This window comes from Falco peregrinus, chromosome 4 (assembly GCF_023634155.1).
Source record: "Falco peregrinus isolate bFalPer1 chromosome 4, bFalPer1.pri, whole genome shotgun sequence".
NCBI classification, from domain to species: domain Eukaryota; kingdom Metazoa; phylum Chordata; class Aves; order Falconiformes; family Falconidae; genus Falco; species Falco peregrinus.
In genome coordinates this window covers 112463545-112488927 of record NC_073724.1, presented here as the reverse complement: position 1 = coordinate 112488927, position 25383 = coordinate 112463545, and the positions used below count along the sequence as shown (strand labels likewise).

Below are 25383 nucleotides of genomic sequence, written 5' to 3'. Positions count from 1 at the left end.
AATCAAACCCCTCAATCAGAGGAAGTCTTAACTGTGGTGTTTTGCATTTTATTTTTCCCACTCAGCATATTTAGAATGATGACTTACGTTAGTTTAAAAACGAGGCTGTAATTTATGGATGGGATTGTCTCAAAATTTGGTTGCCAAGGTAGATGGTAACTATTCTGTTAATAACCTTCCCAATCACTTCTTTCATGTGTACACATACAATATATTTATGTATAATACTCTGCATTACAGCATGGCATGCCTCCACATCATCAGAAGCCTGCAATCAGATTTTAGTAAGATGATTGCAATGTTATCCTCTTTCCAAATTAAATCAAAGGAAAGTCTATAATTTTTGATTCACCTCCAAGATCAGTTTCCTGCATGATCAAGAATCAGCTAGTCAGAACTGTCTTAGGGGAGACTGAGAAGTTTAAAAGATCCAGCACAGGCCTTTTGCCTTTCTTAGCTTTCAGGGAAATCACAAGTTAGCTCTTGTAAGCACAGGAAATTGCCCTCCATGTATGGACCAAGGTAAATATCTATTCTGTTCCTGAACTATACAGGAACTTTCCAATTTTGAAGCAACATTGATTTAATTCCTGCACTATTGAGCTACCTACCACATGGTTTTGAGGTGTAAAGATACTGACAAGTGCAGGGCATCTTTCTTTTCCTTGTTTATGTAGGAAATTGAATTATTTTGTCTGGTAAAGTCTTTTCATCCCTGGGGTAAACTTGCACTCTGGAAAGTGGGTTCTCATCATAGTCCTTCCAGTGACGTTGGATAGATTTTTTCTGTCTCACCATGTCCTGGCTCCCATCACAACAAGGCCCTGATCTCCCCTGAATTCTCTATAACAGGATCTATATCAAGGAATATGAAATAATGGTTTGAGTGTTTTTTTTTCTTGTACTAAAGTGTACTAACTGCACTTTTGACCTTTAAATCTATGAAAAATTACTTCACAGATCCATGATTTAAATTTCCTGTCACTAGGTAGCATGCATGGAAAAAGAAAGGTCTATGGTTTCAAGAATAATAAAGAAAAATATTACAACAGTTTTAGAAATACTACAAATCATCACAAAAAAAGAATGATCTGGTTCATCAGCCCCTGCTTAACTGTTGGATTAATGCCACACCAATATATCCAAAAATGTTTCATTTATATACAGCATTAATGATATAGAAGACATGCCAAATAAAATGGAATGAGGGGAACCTTCCAGCTCTTCTCTGAGTAAAACACTTTTTATCAAAACTGTCAAAGAACATTAATATTTGTGCAAAAAAAATGTAAAGGTTGACAACTTTCTGAATAAAGTTTGCATTTGATTTATAAGGTTACCTTTCATCAACTCTTTTAATATAACCACAAGACAAGCAGTTTATTTTGACTGACTTCTGAATTTTATCATAGCTTTCATTCACTAAAAAGTGGTGTTGTCTTGGCTTTCAATTCTGACTTGGAGTAAAAAATACTTTAGGAACTTTTTTTTTTTATTATTTGTTGTATGGAATATCTGTTTTCCAGTCAAGCCTATAGCATATATTCTTTCATCTCAAAGGCAAAATATCAACAAGGGACACAGAAAAGTGTACCACTGTCACTGCCCATGGTCATCTGATCACATGTATAAGGATTGTCTTTCATAAAACTCCACTGACCCAGAAGGCACTGTGCAGTGAATCCTTGTTTCCTGGAAGATTTCCCATCTCATCAACTTGATAGATCCCTCCCTGACTGAAGAGGTGCACCCCAGGGACAGGGACAGGAACTGTGCCATTTCCAGGCCTAAGGCAAAAGACAAATTTAAGATGAAACTGAAGGACGCTGGACTCCCACCATCTCTTCTCAATGAAGGCAAGTTTTGTGACACTGCAACTTTCATTGAGTAGCCATAGAGTCTAAGTGACAGAAAAAGTGACATTCAAACACTTAGCCCCTACGCAAATGTCCTGTTTTTAGCTAAGTCTACCTTATATCGTTCCTTTCAAAGTGATACTCTTTAAAACATTTTAGAATACTGCACCTCCTAGCTCACCTTCCCTTTGTCATCTGATGGTATTTCCCATAACAATCTTCACCCCCATTACACTCCAGAGTATACCCCTCATATTATATTTTTCCGTCAGTCAAGATGCTTCACAGCGGGTACGTCTGGCCTGAGCCATCTGCCAGCAATGCCAAAGCGCTGTCTGGTCATCCAGTCACTGCAGAACAAAGTCAACATTAACTTGATGCTATTTCAGTTTTCTACCTCAGTATTCCCAGGTCATTGATAACTTTTGGTCACTTTTCACACTTGTGATGCTAGGATAAATATTTGAAATTGAGAAAAAGGGGCTGCTTCTTTTAGAGAGGCCAATAATCAATAAACATGAGCAAACACCTCAGCAAGGCAGGACTGGAATGGGGTTTTCCATTTCCTGTATTTTCTTTCAGATTAAAGGTATTTTTTATTTTTTCTACCAGATTAATGTGACTGAGAGCATATCAAATCGTAATCATCCTAATTTCAACATTTATGTTTGAAAGAGTTTAAAAGTCTCAAAAATCAAAAAATAAAAGTAATTTCAAAAATAAAAAATCCCAATTAATTATTTTGTCCAAGAGCAAAAATTAAACATTGCTGAAATAGAACATTCTCCAGTCTTTAGATAGGAAATTCTTCAATTTTCAGAAACAGATTTTTAGAAGTAAATTTTCTTTGAAATTGAAAATACCTTCATGGACTAGCAATGATGGTTTTTGGTACATTATTCCTATGTGGTATTTTTTTGCATATAAAGAATGAAAAAATATCATCTATGCTTAAAAAAAAAATCTAATTTTCAATTATATTATCTTGTGAAAAGCAAATATTATTTCTGACCGTGGTATAGTTTTTCAATCTTAAGTAGCAAAATCTAGAGCCTGAAAGAAAACTCTCCACAACATCATATAAGTACAATTTGTTCCAAGCAGCAGGTCAGCTTGTTGCAGCTCTTTCATTATTTCTCCATCATATTCTTGTAGACTACGAGTAATTTTCAATTTGCTTTTTACTTGGTAGCAAAGGATGAAGGCAAAAATAGTCTTGTTACCAGGCACCTTTGAACAAATATGAAAGGAAGTATGTGAAATAACCCTTATCTGCAAGAAAAACATATAATTCCGCTTTTGTTATGCTTGCCTGGGTACATCCTCAGAAAATTAATGTGAATGACCTCTTTATATGCACTTATGATAAATTAAAGTTGAGGAAAGTGGTATTAAACAGAAAGGGCTTTGAAGAAGAGTTTGATCTAATGTTTACATGCAGAGCTGTGTAAAGAAAATTAACAAAGTGGTTTCTTTCTTAAGTCTGTATTCAAAAGTAAATCACAGATTTTACATAATGGAGTGAAATTTATCCCTTGCCACCCCCAATAAATATGGCCTATTGTATTTCAGTTGTACCCCTGTGAAGTTCTTTTTTTCCAGCATAAATCACCTCTTTGCTCCATTCGGAGTGGCAAAACAGACAGTTTCAATGGTAATGAAAATTGCCTTTCAAAATATTAACTCATTTGTCTCCAGGCAGATTTTAAGCACAGGCGACTCTCAGAGATTGACCTTGTTTGCATCTAGGAAGGCCTCATCCAAATGTCAGTCCAGTCAACGAGAGAGGATTGACTCCAAATGGGCTTCCAATGAGGCCTTCAAAATACAATGATAGGAGAAGAGAAAATTGTGTACATTTTTCTCTAATCTTTCAAAAAGACTAGGGAACGCTTTCATATGGGAAATGAGGTAAACAGACAGTTCTTCCTCTCTTGCATCAGACAGGCAGCTTCTCCCCAGCTTCCTGACCATTTCTGACCAGGTGTGATGTCCAGTGGTTAGGTGAGAAAAGGCCAAGACAAGACACCAGGTGTGCTTGAGCTGCATGGCCCATCTGCAAGCCAGCCATCACCACCCAACATCCAAATACAGGCACAGATTTTCCTCTCTGCATCCTTCTATGTCCATTAGTTTCCCTGGGGGTGGACAACGGTTACATGAGCTAAAAAGGATCCCTAATGTGCTCTGAGAAACTGGGGGACTAAACCAGGGGGCTACTCTCTGCTGAGCTACTTTGCCTCAGAAAGAGGCACAGGATGAGTTCTCAGCTCATTATTGACTTGCTATCTGTCTGTGAAGATGCTTTAAGAAGCGAAAGTTGGTTTAAGTTTAAGAGAAGTTTGTTTAAGCTCTGCTCCTATCACAGTGGTGGATAAAAAAAGATCTGTAAGATCAGCTGAAAGAATTGGATCAGTACACAAACTTCAAATAAAATGGTCCCCAGCACACCTTGCATGCCTGTTGTAGCAATCCATAAAGTTGAAGGCACTTGCCTCAGGCTTTAAGTGATAGGTCCTCTGTACAAGGAGTTTCCCGTCACAGTTTCCCTCTTTGCCTGCTCGCTCCTACCTCCCCGCCACACAGCGTCAACATGTTTGTTCACAGGACCATGGCATGACCTGGACTTCAGAACTGATGAGGCTTTTTTAAAAAGTTCCCTGATGGTGGGTGAAAAAGATTTATCTGAAAGCTTTATTTGTTTACAGTAGAGCCCCACAATTCATTAAATGTGAGGAAGAGTTGGAGAGTGGGGGAAGATAATGATGCCAGTGGCACATATAGTTCCTAACAGAGCCAAGCAAGGGGAGCTACAACCTAAGACTGTCTAACATGTGCAAAGATTTCTGATTGGCATATGTAAAGTACACTACAGTAAGCAGAGATGAGTGTTGCTTTATGAAAAACATTCTTCATTTGTTACTTATGTTTCCTATTAATTGGATTGCAGAAATTTCGTCCTTAAAATTACAGGAGCTCTACTGACAACAAAGCTTGCTGCCTTCCCATTCTTAGGAAAAAGATTTACTCTTAGTGGTACACCTGGAGTCATCACCTCGATTGATCTGTGACGCTAAATGTCAAAGGGGTAAAGCTTATGAGAACCTGTAAAAATGTTAGCGTATTTTAAATCTGGAAGTCTTGAATAAGGATTTAACAACAAAACTTCAGATCAGCCTCCCAAAATGTTAATCCACTGCAGACACAGATAATTAGTAAGTGCAGAAGGAAAGATTCAAATAAGAAGCTTTTTATTATGAAGCTAGTGACTTATGCCATGCTTTTCTTATACTAGACCAAAAAGAGACGTTTAACTTCATCTGCTGATGGAACTACCAAAGCAATGAAATAACCAGAGTTTTTCTGCCTTTTCTCCCCATCCAGCTTTGAAAGAGAGGACCCTCCCTTTCCTTGGTAATCCTTCCCAGAAACCAAAGATCATATTTTGGAAGAGTCTGGCTAAGGCATGAAGAATGCTGAAGTAGATGAATGTAGATGGCCAGAATTACTGCAGGTGCTGAAAGAAAGCCCACTCTCAATGGCTGGGCAAGATCCTAAGTTGATAAAAATTGCAAGGAGTGGTATTCAACAATTTTTTTCTATTTTGAATATCTATGAATGTAGGGCACTGAGTAGTGGGGCATATTCAGTATGTTTAAAATGAAATATAATTTTAAAATATAGATTTTTTCTACTCAATTCCTTTTCTTTAGCATTCATCTATAGGGGTTTTTTAATAGTATGTTTTTAAAAATCTTCCTATTATTGGAAGGAATAACATCTGCCATAACCTCTGGAAAGTGCCCAGAACATCAGACATTGTCAAGTTTCAAAGCAGTACCTTGACCACTCTGAATCTTTCTATTGCGTTATAAGAAAATACTTGTGTGATGTTATTTAACTGGAGAGCATATTCATCATCACTACCAAACTATGCAAATAGACGATAGGATCATAAGGTTCCCAAACCCCAAGTTTAATGTTCATTCACTAATGTCCAGAGTTATATTGCTGTAAATACGCTATGAGTGATATGCGGCCTCAGGCATTAAGAATGTGGCACCTCTATTGTCCTCTTTAATACCAGCAGAAGTAGGCACATGTTGTGACAGATATATCATTCATCATTCCTCCTTCCCACTCAGTTCTGCTGTCATTTAATACTCTTGTCTTGCCCATAGCAGCTATCTCCAGCTTCAACCCTTGTGTCCTTATTCCTTTCTCTCCAATGCACAGTGCAAAGCTCCTCTGCCACCAGACTAACGTGCCATATGTTACCATCTGCTCCAAACAGTGTCCACGGGAAGCAGTAAAAGTAAGTATTCTCACTCTGTGAGGAATCAGATCTTGATACAAGCTTGAAAATTCCCACACTGAATATATAAGCATCTGCTATCAATAAGCAGAGGTGTAAAAGTTGTTCATAGCAAAAATTAGACAAGTCATCAAAAGTAGTCAGGATATAAAATCCTATGCTAATGTAATGCATCAGTGGCATTATTTTTGACTATGATGTTATTCATACTTATTTGTGAAGCAAAGGCTGCACACCAAGCCATGCCAAAGGCATCAGCTGGCACACAATACCTTCACTACATGATGTGCTGTAGAGTGATTTATACACTGCTATACTAAACTGCTAATATATTCATGCATCCCCATACAAAAGAGGCTGCAGTTATTTACCGGATTTCATTATCATGACGGAAACATGACTGCAACAATCTGCATGCAAGTTCTTATTTATTTTTAATACTGCAGATCAAGCTCTCTACGTATCTGTAGGAGGAAAAAGATCTCTACATACTAGCATGGGACCAGCATCTCCCAAAAAAGGGCTTTGAATAGTATAAAGTCTGCCAGAGAAGCATACTCAGTGTGTGGGAAGGACAATCTGCTTTCTATTGGTTGTAATAAAGCCAGCAGCATCTGCTGCTGTTCAGCAACATCGTCACCACTACTCAGTCTCTTAATAACATTTTTCATTCCCAGATCGTATTTTGAGCCTTCCATTCGGCATTTGTTTGTTTGAGCAGAGGCGACCAGGTGAGATCCTAAAATTCATCACAGAACGTAATTCCAGAAACTTATTAAGTGTTGGTGTCATTAGAAAGGGACTGGTGAAATCTCATCTTAAGGCAGTATAAAATTCCAGTCACTTATAGCAAGATGAACCCATTCAACTCTGTCAATACAAGGAATAACCAAATCAGGTAAGCTTTTCCATAGCATTTCCCTTCAATCACATACTCTTCTGAACACTGGGTAAAAAGCTTAAGCTCTAACTCAAATTAATAAAAAGAGAAAAACAATTTAGCACATGGTTCTGATTTTCTGGACATCTGATGGAGCATACATATGTGAATAAGATTCGAGGAGACTTCTCTTGCTCACTCCTGAAACCAACGGCCAGATGCAGAGCAAGAAGTGGGTGCAATACTCCATGGACTACTGTAAAAGTGATAGAAGCAGTTCTGGTCTCGAGGAGCTGGGACAACTTGCATTCAAATAGTAGTCAGAATTACATGTTTTCTAGTATTTGTGCCTCTGTGGCTCAGATATTAAGCAGGAACACGTTCTGACTCAGCCACAGTTTCAAATGATGATTTAGCTCTCTTCTGCACTAGGAAGACCAGATGCTTTCTCATTAGCCATTGGTACTAATATAGTCAAAATGATTCTTCTACATAAATACACTGATTGGTAGATAAAGAAAAATAAATGCCAACTAAATTAAATTAAGATCTCTTAGGAGACTACAGAGTAAGCACGTTTACCAAGAAGTGGCCCTAGAGCACACAATTTTCTATTTCAAACTTTGTTTTCAGCCATTATCAACACGATGCTACTTCAGCCCCATAGGCAATGTGAAGTTATTATTAAGTCTATACTGTTGACAACTGACTAGCAAAAAATCAACAACATCAAACTGTCATCATGTATCTATTAGACCACATCAAAGTAGTTTGAGGGCTTTCTTATATGGAAAAAAATAACCTCTTACCTTCAGTATGTACAGCTGAAACATAGGTCCAGTTATAGCGCTTTACAATGTCCACCATTGCCCGTGCTTGCTGGGCATCAGATGGCACCACTCTCATAAAATACTTGAACAGAGTTTTGTCACTTAGGTCCATGCTTGTGGCAGAGTAAGCAATCTGAGGTATATTGAAAAGCTGCAACAAGTTCTGGACTTGGATAGCAACTGAGCTAGAGCCAGGTCCAATGACACCAACAATGGGTTTCTTGGAGCGGAAAGATGATGATGATCCATCCACACATCGCACCATCCCTTCCTCTTCTTCTGATGAAATAAGAGAGTCCCTTATAAACTCGATGCTCTGCTCCAGAGCCACAGCAGAATGCCAGCAGGAGTCCCTTATTTCACATCCTAGCGTTATATTTGGCAACAGTGTAGGGTCCAAATTAATTCTGTCAAGGGTATGTAGCATCGCCTCCACTCTCTGAATGCCATACTGCTCTCTTACCTCTCCACATTTCCTCTCATGAACCTTGTCAACAGTTGGTTGATGGTGGACAGAGAACAGAGCTCCAATGATAATATCACCAGGCATGTGTGCAACCACCCTTCTCTCATTGGCCTGTGCTGAAACCAGAATTCCAAAGTTCCCACAGACATCTTCCTTCAATAACAGGATTGCAAGGAACAGAAAAAGGACCATTTTAGGAAATGGTTTAGGCTGGTAGAGACAACATGATGGAACAAAATCGGAGAGCTGGTGAAAAGCAGTTATCGAATCTCTTGGATAGAAGGAGCACTATGTTGATGGTTAACCAGGAGTTTGCGTGTATTCTCTAAGAAGTCACCATCATCTCTGAGTGGACAGCTATGCAGAGCTGCACATGTTATCATAATCCTCATAACCTTAAAAAGTAATAAATAAGAGAAAGAGCTTTAAAATTCGTTATGAAATCAGCTTTATAATCTGTTTCAAAATTGCACCTATTCCTACTGCTCTCAATGACTGTAATACATTGTCTCCTGTATAAACTTGCTTCTGTCATTTTCAAGCTGGAAAATTTCATTGTACTTCAGTGTTTCATCATCTTAGGCTTGTGCTTCTGCTGGTATATATCAGTATATTTCTCCTTAACACACTCGTTTAAAAATTCTTTTGGGAAATATTTTCAAAAGCACAAAAGACAAGCAAGTATTTAATTCCATAGAAGAAAGATGTTGCCATTTCTAACATGTGTCTTCAAAACTAACTCACTTCACTTTCAGACACTTTGTATATCACAAATGCATAGGTCAAACAAATTTGCCTTGAGCTGTACTATGTTATCAATTACAGCACTAGGCAACTGCTGTTGACAAACAGAGCTGTTCTTGAAATATTCTAAGGAATGCAGAATCTGATTCTTCAAATCTGTAAATCTGTTTTTTCTTTGTAAGAGATAACATGAAACAAATTTACTTTTAAAATAAGTTAGGATTAAGATAACTGATTTTGGTATTAATAGTTGTTTTAAGCAGTGAATGTTTCAGCAGAGGAACAACAATTCTAAAACAACAAAGCAGTCAAATGATTTTCATTTTTCTATATCCTTAAATCAAAAATTGCCAACAAGCAATTAATTAGACAAATCCTGGTACTGTAGACAGCTATACTGACTTCTCTGGTAGAAAGAAGTCAACACAGAGACTATACAGATATGTTAGTGCCTAAAACATTTGATCTGCTATGTTTGCTGATAGTCTGCAATGCAATCTGCAATCAGCTTTAGTGTTGCTGAATGGTAAAAAAAAAAAAAAAAGAGAGAGAGAAAGAATCAGCAAAGAATTCGTATCTTGGGCTGTGGTTAATGGAACTTGAACATCTACTTGAAAATGTTCAGTACCTAACAGTGGATTTGCAGCAGGATGCTTCTGGTTTTAAACATAGTGCTTAAAACATAGTTTGTCCAGTTCTTGATCCCTGAGCACATTAAAGTATCATCTATTTCTCTACACCTGCCAGTGAATCCATTGATAGTACAGAAAATTAAGTACACTCTTAACTCTAGGAAGAAGCTGAGCTACGTAATGAACCACATGCCCAGTTTCATTACTGACAGAACAACTGCAAAATTCTGGGACAGAGCCCGACCTCAGTTTTATTGACAGAAATTTTTGATGTAATAAAAAAAAATAAGTCTCCATATGTTTCAGACCTACCAATCATTTCTAATCCATTAACAATTACTCTAACAATGCTCAGATGTTGTAAAGTAAAAGAAACCCCTGGCACAGAAAATTTGCCTCTGTTTCTTCCAGGTTGAAAATCAAGCAGTATTTTAATCTTGAATTTACCCCTCACAGCTAGGTCATTCAGTACAATGTCAGAGTGAAAATATTCCTGATTCTGAGACAGGAAAACCTAAAAACACTTTTCTTCTTGATGTTAGAATCGCAGACTGGTTTGGTTTGGAAGGGACCTTAAAGATCACCTAGTCCCACCCCCCCTGCCATGGGCAGGGACCTTCCACCAGCCCAGGCTGCTCCCAGCCCCGTCCAGCCTGGCCTTGAGCCCTGCCAGGGATGGGGCACCCACAGCTGCTCTGGGCAGCCTGGGCCAGTGTCTCACCACCCGCACAGTGAACAATTTCTTCCTAATATCTAATCTAAATCTACACTCTTTCAGCTTAAACCCCTTGATTAATTATTATTTTACGTAGACACCTATAAATTATACATTATTTACACAGAGGAAATCATGCCATAGTTTCAGTGAGTGTTCTCAAATGAAATCCAGATCCTTAAAAAGAGAAAACATTGAATAGAACGTTTTTAATATTAATTTCAATATTAATAATTCCATGTAATATTAATCTTTAGTAATAGAAAGTGTTAACAATGAAATAAGATCCAGACAACTGTAGAACTCTTGAAGTTGGTTTTTTTTTTTTTTTCTCTCTGTGAAGAGCTGGCTTATCAATACTGCAGCCTTTTGCCACTAAGGAATAACAGCAGTTCAATTCAAGTTAATTAGCCTCTAATTACAGAATATCACTACTGCTTATGTCTTCCAATTGTTTGTTCCGTGACTCTGAAGACAGTACCATATAATTTGCAAGCAGTCCAAAGGATGAATGACAGGGGATATCTTTGTGCAATATCACAGCTATTAAATTCTAATACCTCCAATTAATTGAATGCATTATCACTTTTTAAAAATATGAATTATTTACTAACTTATTAACACTTCAACAGAAATAATATCTGTTATTTAAAACCATGGATGCTTATTTTTCTGAGCTTCTCAAATTAAGGCTACATGTACAGAGCGCAAGTATATGTACCATATGCCAGCTCTGCCTTAGACTGTAACTGGATATACAATTAGATGCCTTTTTATAACCTACCTGCCTGTGCAGCTGCATATGTATGAATAGAGAGAGCTCAGAGGATTGGGGGCAAGTTTATGACAAGCAAAACATAGTCTAATCCCCATACACAATTTTATTTCTACTACACACATTTACCAGGTTTCTGGTCACCTTTAATAATGGTGTTCTTGGTCTTACATCTATAGATTAAACAATTTCCATACAGGATATATGAGAACCAGAGGGCAGTAAGGCCATTTGTATCTTCTTCACTTCAAAGAACAGCTGTTTGATCTTCTCTGTCTACAGTTGTATCTATCAGTATAAAACTACAGGGTAAAGAATGAAATAAAGCTGAAGAACTCCTTTGTATTTATAGTTCCATAATATTAGCTGATCTCATGGCTAGGGGGTTCCTAGAGCCCAAAAGCAAGATCTGAAAGCAATCAAATCCTTCCACTCCATGGCATCCATGGGAAAAGAAGGGGCCAGATGCAGACTGCAATTGCTCCATAATTAATCAACTTTTTTCACATATTCCACTGTACTAAAGTGAAAGTCAATTTGCTTAGGACTTACAAAGCTGTTACTATTAACACCAAGTAAACTGCTTATGTTTTGTGGTATTAGATAGGACTCATATCCAAAGCATCCGAAGCAAATGCTTTCTGTGGGCTTTCACGATGCAGTGCAACAACTTGGAATTTATATTGGCATGGCTAAGTGAGCCTGCTAAATGTAGACGGATTTGTACTTGTATAATAGACATCTGGTTCTATGGGCTTACTCTCACTCTCACAAACCTAAAAATCATAGAATGGCTGAGGCAGGAGGGGACCTTGGGAAGCTGTCTGGTCCATCCACCCTGCTTAAAGCAAGTTGAACTAAAGCAGGTTTCTCAGCCTCCTGTCCAGTCAGGTTTTTAATATCTGTGAGGATGGAGACTCCACAATTTTGCTGGGCAACCTGTTTGACCACAGAGACAATAAAAAGTGTTCTTTTTTATGTTTAAACAGAATTTTCTGTATTTCAATTCATGCTTATTGCCTGTCATCATCCTTCCACTGGATACAGCTGGTTATGCCATGTGAAGATGCCCTGAGAGTAATCGGGTAACATGTCCCATTTTAGGCCAAAATAGCTGAGCAGAGAGCTGATAGACTATACACGGTAATTACATTTCCTGGAGAACATCTTCCTGAAGAGAAGACGGCCAAGGGAACTGTTCGAATATACAATTTAACTGCTCCTCTGTCCCAAGACAATCACATACAAGTCATTCCACATTTTGATTACCATTCTTTCCTACTACAGGAAGCTTATTATTACAAGGAGGATGAGTACTAAAATAAAATCAAGCAAAATTTCATAAGCTTAACTGTAACTCCTGTTTAAATTGTTAGGGATAACCCCAAAGGGAATTTGGCATGCTATAGCTTTCAGACTGAGAACACAAGCATCAGCAGCATCAAAGACAGTGAACTCTTGAATGCATGCATAAAGTAACGGGAATTGTTTCCCAATTAACAATTTATCTGCATTTACTTGTTTTCATTGATGGACAAGCAAATCAACATACACAGCACTTAGGGTCAAATTTACTTTTCACACTGTTCAATTTTCTTCAGTGTCAAGGGAGTTCTTCCCAATTTACTGCAACATAAGCAAAATGGAATCAGGCACTTAATTAGCAGTGTATCAAGGTTCCTAGCTTATTTCAGCTATGGATCTAACTGCAAATTAATCCTGAAGTCACATGCTTTAACAATAGATGACAGACACTTTGGTCTCGGTCTTCTGGTGCACTAGCTTCACACTTGGAGCAACTGCAGAAGTAGTAAGGCAGAAGGAGAATTCTGCCTATCTGTCCTTTGCTCGGTCTTGCCCTAGACAAAAGTTTAAGGGCTACCCAGATGGCTGAAGACACAGATCTGATGAAGCACTCAACATGTTCCTATAACCTTGCTCTCCCTGGCAGCACAAACTTTATATGCCAGTCTCTGTCAGGAGATATTCTCAGCTGCTCCTTTAGGGCAGAGTTCCAGCTACTTCATGTTGAGGTTTAACCGAGTAGAAAATGAGCGTCTGTAAAATTCCATGAAACATCACTCCTCAAAATTATTTATTTTAACCTCAAATGCAAGTCCATCTATATTGAAGAGTCTGTACAGACCGAAAAAACCGAGAAGAGATGTAACATCCAATGGCATGAATTAAATCTGGATCAAAAACCAAACCAAGAACAGCAGTTCACGAAGGGCTGATTTTCCACTCTGTCCGTGGCTGAGAGTTTATCCATAGGGCTTGTCTGACTTAAGGGCTTCTACTACCGCAGGTGTAACTGTGTTTAAACCTGGAGAAGGAAACCCTTTCCCGCTGTGACTTAGGTTATTATAGCAGCGCCCACTAGTGACCCCGGAGTGAAGGGCCTGTCTCTTGCAATCTGAATTCTCTTGGCTGTATGGCTTCTAACAGGTAAAACACGAACTCAGCAAAAGGAAGGGTTTGATTTAGCCTGTTTTCTACCAGGGAAAAAAAAAAAAGAAAAAAAAAAAAAAAAAGGCTTAAAAAGAGAGAAAGAGCAACACTTCTATTCAGGTTTCTTTTTTTGTTACAAGTTCATACATTTGCAGCCTGTTCATTCATAGTGTCTAAACCTTCAGGCAGATTTAAGTAATAAAAATAAAATGCAGATTACTGAATCATAGAGCAGCGCTGTGAAGGAGTGAGATCTGTGACGGTCCAATCCATGAAAGCACTTAGGCATAGGCTTAGTGTTAAGCACATGAAGAACGCTATTGGTCAAACAACCGTAAAAACTTATCTAAAGTTTAGTCTCTTTAAAGGATTTTTGTGATCAGAGCAACCACAAAAATGTAAGGTCCCAAAACTCATTGTTTTGTAGTGACAAATTTTACTTACACGCTACGTTTGTATAGGCTACCTGCTGACTAAATGCTTTCCAGACACTTACTTACCATACATACTGCAATTAATTCAACGCCATCAGATATGACATAATATATGTTGATACAGATATGGATCAAATCAGCATATCCCAAGAATCTAACCTAGGGTTCACTATCAGAGAAGCAAAATTTTAGCAAGTAGTGTCAGTCCTGCCACTCACCTCACAGTGAAGATTTTTAGAGAGCAAAAGATCGAATAGCCTTAGAAAAACAATTACATAAGGAGAGAAACCTTTTGGTTCATCCTGATGGGAACCAATGTGAGGAAAAAGTGCACCTTCAGGATGCTAAGCCTTTGCTCAGTTCTGCTGGCTATTTGCACTGCAAACTCTAAGCACCCGGTTGAAGCTGTTCTGGCAGCCTACTCCCCAGTACGGTGGGGGGGCTCAGTTGGCAGGAGGTCCCCCACACCCACTCCTCAGAGGTAATTCACTTTGGTCACAGAAAACCTGATGCACTCACATGGCCTTCAGATGAAAATCAGGAAATATGAGCACACTATTCTGTTTTTCATTTTCTACTGCTGTTTAAATTTTCTGTTCACAAAGAAAAAAATAATTTTAAAAAATTAAAAAGATCAAACAAACATTAGTCGTTGCAGTATCAGCTCTGTGAATTCCAGTGATCACTGGATCAAGCCCCTTGACAAAGGAAACAGCCTGGTATGACAGGAGAGACTATGAATCAGTTTTCTGTAATTCCACTTAGAAATAGGAGGAAACTAAGCAGCACAGAAGAATTTTAACCATTTGGCCAGAACCGCTAGTGAAAATGACAGGCTAATGTGTTGATCTCATGCCTTCATAGATAATAAACACAGGCTACTATAATTATCGGCCAGATCCTTAGTGATCCCAAGAAGTTCTTCCCCATATTATGCCCACACACACGCAGTTTCTGGTTCATGAAACAATTTTGGTTTTAATATATAGGTGCTTAACTTCCCAGCAAAACTTGCAATGATCTCTGCAATTCCACTAAATATACTACTTAATGCTGCTGTTACCAAAACCTGTTATACCATATGATGCAGGAACTAATAGCTCTGGTGGGATTTCAGCTGTAATCTTAGTCATTTTATTAACAAAACTGTATGATCTGGAGGAGGTGATCAAGAAAAAAGCAATAGCAATTCCAAAAGACATTTTCTAGCAAGTTGCAATGAGAGTGGTGTTACAGTGGCATTCCAGTACTACCACTAAATCAAAAAAGCCATAAACACGCTGGCAAATAAAATGACAAAGAATCTATATGGAGACCCCAGAAATACTCTGTGATGATTTGGAATAATAATTAACCCTGGCATCCCTGATCATGTAGCATAAATATCAACATGTAGTTAAAGTATTTGGGAATTTGCAAAATATTGGCATGTGATAGAGATGTTTAGGAATACGGTAACGAAAAAAGTCATGGAATATAAAAGAGCCTGGCAGTTAACTCCTCTATACATCTTTCTCTTTCAGGATTGTTTAGACTGGTATATTTTCAAGATGATCCTCCGCCACTCCACTGTCGAGATGATCCCCCACTTTGTCCTCAAGACTAGAAGAAAGAAACGCCCGGCCGCCCCCTACACCCAGTCACCCCCACCGCCACCAGGGAGCCCTTCTCAGGGAGGAGATGGAATGGAAGTGGGGGTGCCGGGACGGCGGAGCCCCGGAGTGCAGGACAGGCTGTCTGCCGGAGGCGGGCAGCAGGCGGCAGGCGGCGGGCAGCGGGCGACGGCGGGGCGGGCGGGCGGCGGGCAGCGGGCAGCGGGCGGCGGGCAGCGGGCGGGCAGTGGCGGGGCGGGCAGCGGGCAGGGGGCGGGCAGCGGGCAGCGGGCGGCGGGCAGCAGCGGGGAGGGCAGCGGAAGACGAGCAGCGGCGAGGCGGGCGGGCAGCGGGCAGCGGGAAGCGGGCGGGCAGTGGATGGGCAGCGGGCGGCGGGCAGCGAGCAGCGGGAAGCGGGCGGCAGGCGGGAAGCGGGCAGCGGATGGGCAGCGGATGGGCAGCGGATGGGCAGCGAGCGGCGGGCGGCGGGCAGCGGCGGGGCGGGCAGCGGGCGGAGGGCGGCGGGCGGGCAGCGGCGGGGCGGGTGCTGTCCCTGGTGCTGAGCACCGCCCGCCGCCAGCGTTCGCCTCCCGGCAGGTTTAAATACAGAAAAAAAACCCCAACCTAAAAATCAACCAGTGATAAAAATTGCCACGATGGTCACATTTGTCATGCAGGAGCACATTTTTTTATAAATAATTAAATACATGGAGCTAGGTCTTAGGGCAAACTATTGGGCAAGGTTAACTCCCAGCATAGCCACCTGCACTGCTACAACTAAGTGGCTGTGCATACAGACGTAGATGTGTGTATATACACTGGTTTTTAGGTCTCTGCTTCCCTGCTCGGTTAGTGGTATCGCTGTCCTTCTCAACCCTTAATGAATCGTTTTTGCACACAGAGACATTAGCTCCGATTATTAAATAAGGAACAGACGGGACTCGCCGAGCAGAGCCAAAGTGATTTGTCCCAAGGTCACACAGAAAAGTCTATGGCTGAGCTAAGCCTGGCCGTCTCTGGAAAACAAATTCATCCCCGTTTCCATTATCCCTTCCTGGCAAGACAAATCCCCACTGGTGAACAGAAGGGCTATATCACACGCACCACCGAGCCCAGGTATTGCAGTGCACCAGTCCCCCCCAGCCCCACACATATCCTGCTCCTGGCGAGGGATCAGTGCCTGCTGCCCTCCAGCGCCCCGACCCGTTGATGCCCCAACAGCCCCTGGAGGTGCACCCCACCGCTTGGCTTGCTGCCCCCCCAGGAGCCGTGCTTGTCCTCCGGCAACCAGGGCACAGAGAAAAAGCAGGCGGGAGGGAGGGAGGGAGGGGAAAGAGTTCCTGCCCTATCCACAGGGTTTCTGTCTGCAGCCCAGGGCATACAAATCCTCTCTCCCACCCCGCAGCATTACCTTGTCAGCAGTAGCTATTGCTTCTTCCTACAGTGGCGGCAAAGGGGTCCTTTTGGTGGCAATAATCAAGACGGGTAGGGGTAGGCACCTCCTATTTTCAGCCACGGCAGAGATAGCATTCCTTGCACAAACCTTCTGGAGCTGAATAATCCTCAAATGCTTCTGCAAAGATCACCAGCAGGTGAGCCCCACTCGGCTAGCATTGTCACTCCTCCAGCTACGGGCACATCCTGTTTTCTTCTGATCACAGGCAAATGCTGAGGACCGAGTACCCTACCCCCGCGAACGCACGCACATACACACACGCCATGCAACACGCTGTTCTCTCAGCATCGCCCAAGTCTCATTTGCAAGAGGCGTGAATGGTCCCTGGATTTAAGGAGGGGGGGTGGGGGGTGGGGGTGGGGGGCGGGCGTGAGGAGGAGGAATAAACAAACAAACGATGAAACAACAGACGGATTTTTGCTCTCTGCCACCACAGCCTTGGTCTTCCTAAATACTTGCTGCAGCTTGACCCACCTGCTTAAACACCTCCGCCCCTCCTCATACATTCACGGCGGCAACCGCTCTGCATTTCCTGCATTCTGCCCAGCGAGAAAATCTCTCCAGATGCTCTGAAGGTTGCAAAGTCCCCCCATAAACTGACACTTCCCTCCCGTCCCTACCCTCCAGCAGGTAAGAAAGTGGTGATCAGCTCAGAACAGCATTATCCGAAGAAAAAGAGAGAAAAAAAAAAAAAAAAGAAGAAAATAAAAATAAAAGCGATAGCTGCTTCGGGAGTGTGTTTAAAACCGAGTGGCGGGGAAGAGTTTACCCCTGCAGTCCCGGCGGCCTTTTGCGAACTGGCTCCGCCAAAGTTTTCCCGTCCCCCCGGGACCCTCTGCAGCACCTGCTGGTCCGCGCCTGGGGGCCGAGGGGGCCCTTCAAACCGGGAGAGCACCGGGCTTCAGCACAACTTTTTAGTGCCACCAAGTGGCACAGATCCCTCTAGGAAACCAAGCAGCCTGCCAGCCCTGGGCTCTACCTGCTGCTCCCTGGCAAGGGGACACGGGGTGCGGGGGAGGGGGCGAGAGCAGCGACCACCCCCCACTACACACACACAAATACACACTGAGACAGCGCTATCAGGCAGCAAGGGGGGACTGTTTGCCACTGGAAGGACGGGTCGCCCTCTTCAGCCCTCGCCCCTTCCCTTGGCTGCGGGGCGGCAGCACCGGGCACGGTGGGAAGAGGAGTGATGCCCCTGCCCTTGGCTGCCGGCGGGATGTGCCCCCCCCGCTCCTCTCCCCGCCGGCCGCCCCCCCCGCTCCTCGCCGCCGCAGGTGCCACCTGCAGCCCCCCCGGCCCTGCCGAGCTCCCTCCCCTCTGCTCCCCCGCCCCGGGCTCCCTGGACCCACAGGCGCTGCAGTTCCCTGCCAGCCCCCTGGCTTCTCAACCAGCATCACTGGACCGTTCCTGCGAGCCCACAGGCAGGCTGCTTCTTTGCCTGCCTTCTGCCCACAAGCTCGGTGCCCCCCGGCCCTTCTGCTACCCCACCCTCCCACAAACCCCACAGCACCTTTCTCACAGTTGGCTACCTGCTCCCCACACATCCACCTTTTCTGGGTTCACCTTTCCCTCCGAAGCCAGCCGAGGCTTTACCTTCTCCTCCGGCATCCCTGCACCCTCCCAAAGCTTCCCCCCCGGCTCCCCCCCTTCTCCTCCTCCCTCTCACGGCTCAGCCCTACACACCCAGGCTCCTGCCCTCATTCACACCCCGCCGTCCCGCTCCTCTCCCGCCGGCGGCACCGCACCGCACCGCACCGCACCGGTCCGCCGCCCGGGGTGGGCAGGACCCCCCTGGCACATGGCCGGGCACGATGGCTCTGGGGATTGGGGGTGGGGGGCTGGGGAGGCGGGGGGCGGGTAGGAGGGTCCTAGGTAGCCTGAGCCCTGACAAACTTAACACCTCCCCACACTCCTTATTGCAACAGCAGCAACGACAGGCACGGAACCATCTCAACACATTGCCAGACAGAGATGGTCTCTTCGTTCACTGCTATCCTTAGTAAATAAATAAATAAATAAATAATAAAGCAAATGCCATTTAAGTAAGAGCTGATTTGGCATTTAAAAGGCTGCTGGGTCCAACCATTTACCAGGCTGTATTTGTAGGGGAGGATTAGCTCGTGCATCCATTTCTGAGAATTAACAGCCCTTCTCTGCTGCTGCTCCACAGCCTGGCACTCCCTGTTGGTTCCCCCTCTCAGGTTGCTGCTTAAAATATTTATTTTTTTTTTAAACAACTACTGAATGACCCAAATCCTAGCTGCTGCTTGATGTGGCTCCCCCAGGGTGACTACATTGCTACATCCAACCTGCATCATGTCCTTCTCTGCACCTCTGCCCGTCTGAGGTAACTTTGATGAAGTTGTTGAGGAGCAGAGGAAGGACAGTCTTGCTGTGGCTTTATCCATGCTCCTAAACCTCTGTGATCTCTTTACGGCTGTCTCTCTTCCACCAGATTACTGGCTTGATTTTTGTCCCAGAGGGTGAAGGGTAGGGATCCTGTATGTCCTTAGCAGGTGTGGAGCCTGGCCTCTTTCTCCTTCACATCCTCCTTCAGTCCCAGCCTGGGACTGGCTGGGAGCCCATCATCTGGCACCTGCTTCACATCATTCTCCAGCTCTCCTGGTTCCTCCAGTTGCTGAAGGCCTGGCAGAGCCTAGTCCTTAAAACAGAGGGCACTGTGAGTATGTGCACGTGTGGCTCTCACTGTTTGTTCCATCTGCTCAGCTCCAGGAGCCTCTGAGCTGGTGCTTGAGGGGATGGAGATAGGTTACGTGGGAGTGGAAAGCCTACTAGTTACCAAGGGCTTCTCCATTCCTGTCACTGCCCTGGTGGGGTGATGGGTAGAGAGCATCCTTCTTCTTCCTCCTCACACTCTTGCTCCCCTCAGACATTGTCTTTCCTATTAACCATGGGCCATGAAATTACTGGAAGGTTGGGAGGCTGAAGACAGAGAAAAAGAAGGGACAAATATTTGTAGAGAAAGCACAGGTTGGAGGAAGGAGGGAAGGGATGTGTCTGTAGGAGGTTAAGGTGAGACTGAAGGCAAAGTAGTATTACTGTGCACAGGGGCCCTGGAAGGAAGCAATGTCAGAGAGGTCTGGGGAGAGGGGAGGTGCCATGGCTTTGCTGGGGTGTCACAGCAGTTCTCTGCCTTCCCCCGGGACCCTGTGTGTGATGAGGGAGTCAGAAAGCAGTCACATCTCACTGGCAACAGAGACAGCCAGCTGGCTGGCAGGATGGTGGGTGACCCACACCAGCGGGACACAGAGTTGTGTGGATGCAGCCACAGTGGATGCAAAGCAGCTCCTACACACACATCCCCAAGAACTCCTTGTGAATCACAGCCCAGAGTCAGAGTTCACTGTGCCAGATGTTTGGAGCAGCTGGACCAAAGATTAAAGTAAGCAAACAGAGTGGATGGGGGTGGCCATGGCACTTACATTCCTAATGCCTCTCACTGACCTTTTAAACAGGATTCCAATAAATACAGATATATAAAAGGCTCTTTTCCTTTGCTCTTTTCCTCCCCCTTTCTCCCCTCCTCCCTTCCCATCATTCACAACCATTTTACAGAACCCATAAAAATTAGTCACCGCCTTCTTCACTGAGGGTAGATTATTTTTCCTCTACTGGAAAATTTCCCCTCCTATTTTGACACTATTTTTAAAGTAAATAAAATGAAAGCTTCCTGTACCTGTTTGCAAGAGCATCAGTAAAAAATAAATAAACCAGTACCTGAATGAGACATAATGAATACATTTTATAAACCTGGTATTGGTAACAGTCATTACTTCTGTGGCAGTAGCACCTATAGCTACTAACACATTGGGCAAGGCTGAACATGTTCTGAATCTGCACTCTGAGAGGATCATGCGTACAGAAAATTGCAGGGGTAAAAAGAGTACGAATCAATCCGCAGGTATAATATATCTCCAAAAACCTCGTTAACCACTCTACCACATTAAGACTGAAAATAATAAAGCTAAGGGAATACTAATTTGCATTATCCTCAGTTCCAAAATTAATAAACCCTGTAGGACACAGGCAACAGTCAAAGACAGAGTGTGGTCAAGAAGGTGATATTCTACTGGCCCAGGTGAGCCAAGTGCCCGCTTTCCTACAACGTAATCTGTAAAACAAGCTCAAAAAAAAAAAAAAAAAAACAACCCAAAAGTATATAATGTATTTGTATACACATGTATATATACATATACAATATTTACTCCCTACTAGACAAGATGGAGGAGATAGAGCAAGGTGGGAACAATCTAATATGCTTACAGTTTACCACAGTTAAAATCAAGACAATTATTCTTGCTTCCCAGGCAAGTAGCTTATGGCATGTCTGTTATGAAGGAGACTAAAAAGGTGCAAAGCATGCTAAACAACACATTTTAAAAGAAAACAGTAGCCTGCCAGGGTGTAATAAAGGGGCTACTCTCAGAATCTTTAGTTGGTGGTGTCCTTCCAACCTTGAGGAATGCAAGGGACTGACTTAAATTTCTACTTTGTAGAGTTTTATGTAAACTTTGTGTCCACTTCAGAGTGGATACAGGGAAATTGTCTTTTGTAGGGTGCAATTCATCTGATCTGTCTTATACATTTTGTTTAGGATGACAAAGAAAGAAGCATTAAATTGTGCCCACTTATATTCATAGATTCCAAAATGTACCTATTCCTCATAAAAATATCTATATTGTACCAGTGTGCTTTTCAGGAATTTATGACTAATTTTTTGAGCCCTGCTTGTGCATAGGTGTAAAGGAGGCCCTGAAATGCCCAACACTTCCAAGACTGTTCTATTTCTGTGCAAGGAAGCTACCCAGCTCTTAGTAGCTGGGAAAACTCAGGAATCTCAAACTGAACCTAGATTAGAAACTCCAACATTATGCAGTCCCTGGGTAAGGATTCTTGCCATAGATTTAGATTTGGAATCTATGACTAAAGGTGTCTATAAGCTGTCCTTTGGTCTGGCCTTTATGCTCATCAGTGGAAAACAGGATATCAGAAAGGAAGACAGAATACAGAGCTCTGAGGAGGGCGCTTGCAAGAAGAACATAAAAGGGAAACACAAACTCATGCATATGTATGGAGATTTATGTGAGTAATGGGGTGCATCAGATGTGGATAAAAAATTGTAGAATACAGAAGCCCTCAGATTTGCCCACAAAAAAATATTTTAGGAGAATGAAACCAGTTTACAGGGCATCTGAATAAAAAACACAAAATGGTTTAATTTAGTCTAGGGAATTGTTCCATGTGTCCTCCCTGTAATTCCATCTTTGTTCTTTCCAGAAAGTGAATTTCATGTCTAAAGTGGCTATACTTGCCAAAATGGGTAAGTAGAACTTTTGCAGCATTGCGCCTCTGATTCATATTAGTAGGAGTATTCAGGATCAGTAACTCCAGCTGTGGAAATTTGACTTACATTTTACCTTATAAATAACAGTATTATTGCTATTATTCAAGGTCACAGTGATGTTATTTCAATTGTTATAAGCATATTCAATTTTGTAAAATTAATAAAAAAAATTACATTTATGTGATTTCTTCTTGTTTCCTCTGTTATTTCCAATATCTTTAAGTTAAGTATGTATGCATTTATGTCCAGCTACCTTCTCCTGTGCAATTCCCATCACTTTTTTCTACCAAAGACTTCAATCGCACTTGACAAGTGACTCAAAACTAATGTGTGAAGAACTTAGTTAAATGCAATCAGTGTGCACACATTGAAAGGAGTACTGGGGTGCCGGGGACATAGACAGACATCCCTATTGAAATTTGTAGAAATGCATGACTGTATATTGAAAAAAAATAAAAATTAAATAACACTAAGCTTCTCAGGAAACTCCATGCCTTCCTGAGACTGTTTTTTTCTGTGCTGTGGAAATTGATTTAGCGCTCTCATATCATTCAATATCTGATACTGATGCTCCTATTTCTACCCAGTGCCTCACCACCTCACAGTAAAAAAATTCTTCCTTATATTTAATCTAAATCTACTCCCTTTCAGTTTAAAGCCATTCCCCCTTGTCCTGTCACTGCCTGCCCTTGTAAAAAGTCCCTTTGCAGCTTCCTTGTCGGCCCCTTTAGGCACTGGCAGCTGCTCTAAGGTCTCCCTGGAGCCTTCTCTCCTCCAGGCTTAACGATCCCAACTCTCAGCCTGTCTTCACAGGAGAGGAGCTCCAGCCTCTGATCATCTTCTCATTCCTCCTATGGACTCACTCCAACAGGTCCCTGTCCTTATGCTGGGGGCCCCAGAGCTGGAGGAAGTATTCCAGGTGGTGTCTCATGAGAGCAGAGCAGAGGGGCAGAATCACCTCCCTTCACCTGCTGGCCACGCTGCTGGTGATGCAGCCCAGGATACAGCTGGCATTTTGATCTGCAAATGCACATTGCCGGGCCTTGTTGAGCTTCTTGTCCACCAACACTCCCAAGTCCTTCTCCTCAGGGCTGCTCTTAATCCATTCATTCTCTGCCCAGCTTGTATTTGTGCTTGGAATTGCCCTGACCCACATGCAGGACCTTGCACTTGGCCTTGTTGAGCTTCATGAGGTTCACACGGGCCCGCATCTCAAGCCTGTCAAGGTCCCTCTGGATGACATCTCTTCCCTCCATCATGTTAACCGCACCACACAGCTTGGTGTCATTGGCAAACTTGCTGAGGGTGCACTCAATCCCAGTGTCCATGTTGAACAGCTGTCTATAGAGGGCCTCATCCACTCAGTCTTCCTGGTCAGGTGGCCTGTAGCAGACCCCTGTAATGTCACCTGTCCCTGCCCTCCCTTTAATCCTGACCCATAAATTCTTGGTTGGCTACTCATCCATCCCCAGCTCCATGCATTCCAGCTGGTCATTGGCTATTGTGGACAGCTGCCCTTTGGTTGGAGAGCCACCTTCAGGACTACCCTGCATGGAAACAGAGTATAAACATGATGAGTTTCACCTGAACAAAACTTTCCTCCAAATGAAAGTGGCAAAACGTCACTGCAGTGCTGCACACTAGTCACTCCACTGGTGCATTTCAGCTGGAACACTGTTATTTTAGCTATTCTTAGCCAGCTGATTCCTCCTGTTGACACTGAGATCTGATTCCTGTTCCCTCCATGAACAAAGGAGGTTGGCAAAAGACTGGGAAACACGTAGCACAGAACAACCTTGCTCCAGCAGTAACACAGACGCACCAGCACGTGGCTGGCTGGCAATCCACCTACCACCGAATGTGACTTGGAGCCGGCTCTGTCTCCTTGCTTGTAGCAATTTCTGTGCAAAATGTCAGCTGGGAAGGTTCTGTAAGAGTAGCAGGAGTCATAGGCACAGAATAATTTCAGTCCTTCCACTTCCAGTAGTAGATCAAAAAGAGAGAAAAAGAGAACTAAGGCCAGCAGTAACCAAAAGGTGCTATGTTTGGTATATAGCTTTAAATTATAAACCTCCAATATTTCTTTCCTAGGTAAACAATTACTGCAGTTACTATAGGAACACTAAGTTGGCAAAAAGGTCTTTGTATTTTGAAGATGACTACTTTTTTGAGACCCAGCAATGAGAGTGGCGATTTTTCACAAATTTACAATTTCTGTCAAATTAAGTTTTTTTCATGGCCCATTGAAGAAGCAGGTGCACCTCAATTTCTTATTGGCATAACTTCAAGCACTGAGCAATCTTCTGAGTTTCTGAAATGGGCTTTTTTCATTCCAGAAATGGAAGAGGTCGATGAAGAAAATTTGAACTATAGTTAAATACCGAATGCAGTTCCCTTCACTTTCATATTCCTCTATTTTTCCTTAGCTAAACCTAGGTACACAAACACTCAACATGTTTGCTTTGTCAAACTGCATGTTTCTCACAATAGCCAACCTTTTCTTATATAAAAAGAAATATTTTTTTTTCCTTTGACTACCAATGCCTACTAAAAGAAAACACAACTGAAAGAAAAACAGTTTGATTGTTGGATGCTATGTGGCCCTTGATGTCAAGGGCTGTTTTATGAAGACAAAACCACTGCTGAACAGTCATATTCCATTTATACTTAGAGCTTCCCCAATATCTCTCCTGGCTTCTTCATTCAAGGTCAAAATAGTTGTGCCATGGTAGTGTGCTGTCTGAATAATCTCATTGCTGATGGACAAAAATTATTTCCAATAACAGTCAAGTATGTACTACTTAGGTATTGAGAGTGGGTGTACAACGGAACACTCCTTATCAGACACAGACTACCGTAATGAGATATC

The 25383-nt window shown here is 42.6% G+C and overlaps 1 protein-coding gene across 1 annotated transcript; it reads right to left on the bottom strand.

Annotated features, from left to right (window-relative positions):
* Window positions 1-1642: 1642 nt before the first annotated feature.
* LOC114010708 (metabotropic glutamate receptor 5-like) lies at window positions 1643-17432 on the bottom strand. The gene is made up of 4 exons (XM_027779408.1): window positions 17102-17432; window positions 7861-8742; window positions 6730-6910; window positions 1643-1787 (listed from the first exon to the last, which is right to left on the bottom strand). Exons 2-4 carry the CDS (start codon window positions 8537-8539, stop codon window positions 1643-1645), a joined length of 1005 nt encoding a protein of 334 aa, XP_027635209.1. The 5' UTR covers window positions 8540-8742; window positions 17102-17432.
* Window positions 17433-25383: the final 7951 nt, after the last annotated feature.

Coding starts and splice junctions, on each gene's coding strand:
- LOC114010708 (XM_027779408.1), bottom strand. CDS start 8,539: ATGGTCCTTTTTCTGTTCCTTGCAATCCTGTTATTGAAGGAAGATGTC. Junction 6,911..7,860: donor TTCAGCTGTACATACTGAAG/GTAAGAGGTTAT, acceptor GATGAATTTTAG/GATCTCACCTGGTCGCCTCT. Junction 1,788..6,729: donor TTGTCCTTCCCACACACTGA/GTATGCTTCTCT, acceptor CTTTTGCCTTAG/GCCTGGAAATGGCACAGTTC.